Source organism: Carica papaya, chromosome 4, assembly GCF_054855325.1.
Source record: "Carica papaya isolate Zhongbai chromosome 4, ASM5485532v1, whole genome shotgun sequence".
Lineage (NCBI taxonomy): Eukaryota > Viridiplantae > Streptophyta > Magnoliopsida > Brassicales > Caricaceae > Carica > Carica papaya.
The window spans coordinates 12,051,235-12,055,465 of NC_142312.1; the positions used below are offsets into that span (position 1 = coordinate 12,051,235).

Here is a 4,231-nt window from a genome sequence, read left to right on the forward strand (position 1 = left end):
TTTAACTATACAAGATAAATTGGAATGCAACAGGTTAATAATTTACATGGGTGAAATGAAGGCATCGGTGTAGCAACCACATATAAAATATAAATGGGGGAAAATAATAATGAAGTCCGCGAGAGAATCTCCTACTGCATGTAAACATATATACTCAGTTTTTGTTGTGATGTGATATTATTAAGTGGACTCGTTGCTCATTTTCCAAGCCGAATCTTATTGTATTAATTATTATTCACTATTTATGCGAAAGCCTTGAGGTGCTGAATTCTATTCTACTCTAAATTTCAGTGGGGTATGTATTAAATATTACTAACTTAGTTGCTTAGTTTCGATGGTTTCCTCGAGCCAAAAGAGCAATTTATTGAATTCCAATCCAAAGTTTCAGAAACACAAACTGCGCCTGTGAATTTCTGACACGTTATGTGTCATCCTCATTTGAGGACAGCAACTGAAGTCAGGATGGCCGAGTGGTCTAAGGCGCCAGACTCAAGTTCTGGTCCTCGTGAGAGGGCGTGGGTTCAAATCCCACTTCTGACATGACATGACAAATCTTTTTAACAACTTATTTTAAGTTGCCTCCTTTCAGAAACGAATATACACTGAACATCCAACATTTTTTCGGGGATACGGAAGCCTTTAGCCGTCATTTTTGACTTGTTGGAATAAAGCCTAAAAACCTTCTTAGCACACCAAGGAAGACAAAGTATTGAGGGTTGGAGCTGGGCTGGAACTTTGAAGGGGTAGAGATCAAACTTGCTTAGCTAAAAACATGACCTAGTTTTCCCTCTTTCCACATTGAATTTGACATTAGCAAAAGACGGGATGCAGCCTTTTAACATTACAATACATAGAATCAATAAACTAGAGGTTCAACATGCAATGAACTCAAACCATTTTTACACATTTTGAAGAGTAAGTTGCTGATTCAGCCACATGAAGCTAGACTGAGGGAATATTTATGCAGGATGCTTGCAGTTATAGCCCTCGTAAAAAAATTGGATTTACCAACCCCACCGGTCATTGAACAATACCTAAAATACATAGAAGCTATCTCATTAAATCTAAGAATACAAAACCATTCCACAGGCTATGCAAGAGCATGGGTGGCAGTAGATTCCGAGTTCGTGCAAAAACAACACCCATCACCGCCCCAAGAAAAATAAGCGGAAGCATTCTTTGTACATTGAAATGTGCCAGAGCAAAGGCAACTGAACTCACCAGTATTGCACACCATACAGGCATGTACTTTGTCAATGAAGGGAGAAGGAAACCCCGAAACACTATCTCCTCCCAGACTGGGGCACAAACTGAAACTACAATAGCATATAGTCCCATTGCCACTGGATCTCGTGCCATAATTGACTGTTCAACACTTGAAAGGGTGACAGGTCCAGATGGCATTAGAGGCAATAGATTAAGATTGAACTGGGAGAGTCGGTTAACCAGTGGAAACATTAGGCATCCCAGCACAACATCCAACAGCCAATTTCCTTTAAGGCTAAACCTAAACCAATCAGCTGGAAGAGGATGAAACCGTGACAGACAGCGATGGAGAATTACGATTCCAGCAACCCCTTCTGTAACATCAGTCACAAGGCTGAATAAAGCTTGACCTCTGAATGTCAAAGATTCCTTGCAAAATCCCAACAAGTGGGCTGCAAAAGGTATCATCCAGGATCCTATGAACCAGAAGGCAGCAACCCAGAGAAGCATAACCTACATTACCATGTCCATGTTATTGGTATTTCTAATTTTAATTCTAAAAAGAGCATATACAACAAGAGAAAAAAAAGAAAAAAAAAAAAGAAAAAAAAAAAGAAAAAAAAAAAAGGAAAAACTATAGCAGGGGGAGGTTAATAATGACATCCTTGTTGGGTAGTCGAAATCAGCAGTTATCATTATTTTTGGAAGGGCTAAATCAATAACATTATTCAACATAAGAGAAGTATATCCTAAAAGTAAACATTTTCTTCACGGTTGTCCATGTTTAGGATTGCACAAGTTAAACTTTAATCTTAAGTACAAGAAACTGAAGTGTGGTACTTCAACTGTAAATTTGCCACCACTTTTGTTGCTGAAGGCATTTCAGGACCATCAAATAGTAATCCTTGAGAAGTTTACAACATGATTTCTACAATTGAAGCCTCATTCTTAAAACCAAACAGCTGCCAAGAGTCAACTACCAGTCTGCCATTTCTCTCAAACCTCATAAAAAAAATAAGAAAGTGGGAGAGTCACCTGAAAGATTGTCTCCGCTGTCCAAGGTACACTCCACTGACAACCAATTGCTCTGATCACTTCATCTACAGCCTGAAATGTAATAAAGTAGCTCATGAGCCTCCTGAGATATACACAGATTTCGACATCTGAAACCATGTTTACCCATGAGCGGAGAAAATTAGTAATACTTTACCAATTTAAACAAACATTTCTGATGCTGGTTAAAACTGTTTCCTTGTACACAACAATAGTACATTTCTGATTCAAGAAATCTCATGGAAACACAGTATTCTATTCAATCACTCAGAAGGATAAAGGTAGTGGGGCACATAATGAGTTCTGGAGCAATAAACTAGATATTATGGCAGCACAATCATAATGAAAATCTATTAAACTCTAAACTACATCACAAACATCATCAAATTGATATCAGTTTACTTCTCTAACATCACTCGATAACCACCTTGTCTTATATCAGACCACTTCCACTGCAAACACCAACTACTGTACTCACGAATAGATCATAATAAATAAAGTCCACCAACCAAGAACGTATAAGCTACCTACTAGCATCTTGACAGATGATGTGCAGCAATAGAAATGCGAAAAGATGAATATTTTTCTTCAAGAAAACATTTAAGATCAGTTCTTTCACGTAGATCAGGCAGCAAAAGAATAATCAAGAAATACTACCTTTCGAATAGCTGACGTCCAATCTCTTTTGACAGTGGTTGAGTTCTTGTTCTCTGGCTTCACCAACTCCTCGGGTACAGAATGCTCAATATATTCAGGGTTGGGAGTTTGCGAAGAAAAATCCTCATGCCTGAAGCATGAAATTTTCCATTTCTAAAAAATATAAGCAGAGGATGTTTCAGCAATAAAATACATGGACTACAGGAAACCAGCACGATAATCAAATAGGACATTATTTAACAAGAACGAAAAGACATAGACGAAATTGTAATTTTCAGTATCCAACCAACAAATAATTCCGGTTAAGCGCTAGTCGATATGCCTTTTTTCATCTCCGAGAAATGAAAGGAAAAAGAAAGAAAATAATAATATTAAAAACCAGGACGGATACATGTCTGAGGGAATAAAAGATTTTTCAAAAACATAATTCATTTCATTTTCTAGATTTCCTGAGCAACCAAACAAAAAGTATGTTAGAAAATAAAACTATTAAGGGCGCGGCGCAATTGGGAAAAAGAGCTGATACTCGAGAGGGATTACTCACCTTTCTTGAGAATCTTGAATTAGCAGCAAATATCGGAGAGGAGCGAGTCAGTGGAGATAGGGATGGGGGCCGGTTGGAAACCCTGAATTTAGAAGGAGAAGGTACAAGAACAGGGCGATGAAGAAGAGAACGAGAGCAGGGAGCGTTCAACATGAGAGCAAGATAGAGTTAGCGAGGGTCCGATTGGAAGAAACCCTAACTACTTGCGCGAAAAGAATGGAGATTCATAGATGGCGTTGTTGAAATCAAGTAGTTAAGAGGCGAAAATAGAAGAAAGAGAATCAGGAGAAAGAATCCATGAAAGAGGCTGTGTTGAATTTATGAAGAGGAAACGGTGAAGAGATGGGATTGTGGAGAGTAAATTTTCTGGTGAAGAGATGGGGGGGCGTGTGTGAACACGTGTAGTTCATTTGTCACGGCTTGGGGAACAAATAAATCTAAAACTCTAAAATAACCCTTTTTTAATTTTTAATTTTTCCGGATTATTCGTGTTTAATGAAATTCTAAAATTTCTTTTGTCCACAATAACAGAAGACAATGGTTTGACAAGCCTTTGTAGGTTCTTTTCTATATGTATATACATACATACATACATACATATATATAAACTGTCATTTCCTTTTTCTTCTTTGGTTCTCTAAATTTCCATCATGCCCTTTACTTCTTTCATCCAAACCCTAAGCTTCTTAATTCAAAACCTAAACCTTTAATCACATCTCCATTGAAATCCTAATCATAATTACCCTTCATTCAAGCTTCTTTCACAATTTT

At 37.6% G+C, this 4,231-nt stretch overlaps 1 protein-coding gene and 1 non-coding gene across 2 annotated transcripts; one reads left to right on the top strand and one right to left on the bottom strand.

The window, feature by feature from the left end:
• The first annotated feature begins 456 nt into the window (after positions 1-456).
• Positions 457-540, top strand: TRNAL-CAA (transfer RNA leucine (anticodon CAA)). The gene has a single exon. It is a non-coding gene; the product is annotated as a tRNA-Leu (tRNA).
• Positions 541-878: 338 nt separating this feature from the next.
• Positions 879-3,874, bottom strand: LOC110809458 (CAAX amino terminal protease family protein). Its single transcript, XM_022035312.2, has 4 exons — positions 3,461-3,874; positions 2,917-3,069; positions 2,242-2,313; positions 879-1,719 (listed from the first exon to the last, which is right to left on the bottom strand). The coding sequence occupies exons 1-4, from the start codon at positions 3,611-3,613 to the stop codon at positions 1,051-1,053; spliced, it is 1,047 nt and encodes a 348-aa protein (XP_021891004.1). The 5' UTR covers positions 3,614-3,874; the 3' UTR covers positions 879-1,050.
• Between the last annotated feature and the right edge of the window lie 357 nt (positions 3,875-4,231).

Coding starts and splice junctions, on each gene's coding strand:
- LOC110809458 (XM_022035312.2), bottom strand. CDS start 3,613: ATGTTGAACGCTCCCTGCTCTCGTTCTCTTCTTCATCGCCCTGTTCTT. Junction 2,314..2,916: donor GGACGTCAGCTATTCGAAAG/GTAGTATTTCTT, acceptor ATTACATTTCAG/GCTGTAGATGAAGTGATCAG. Junction 1,720..2,241: donor CAGCGGAGACAATCTTTCAG/GTGACTCTCCCA, acceptor ATGGTAATGTAG/GTTATGCTTCTCTGGGTTGC.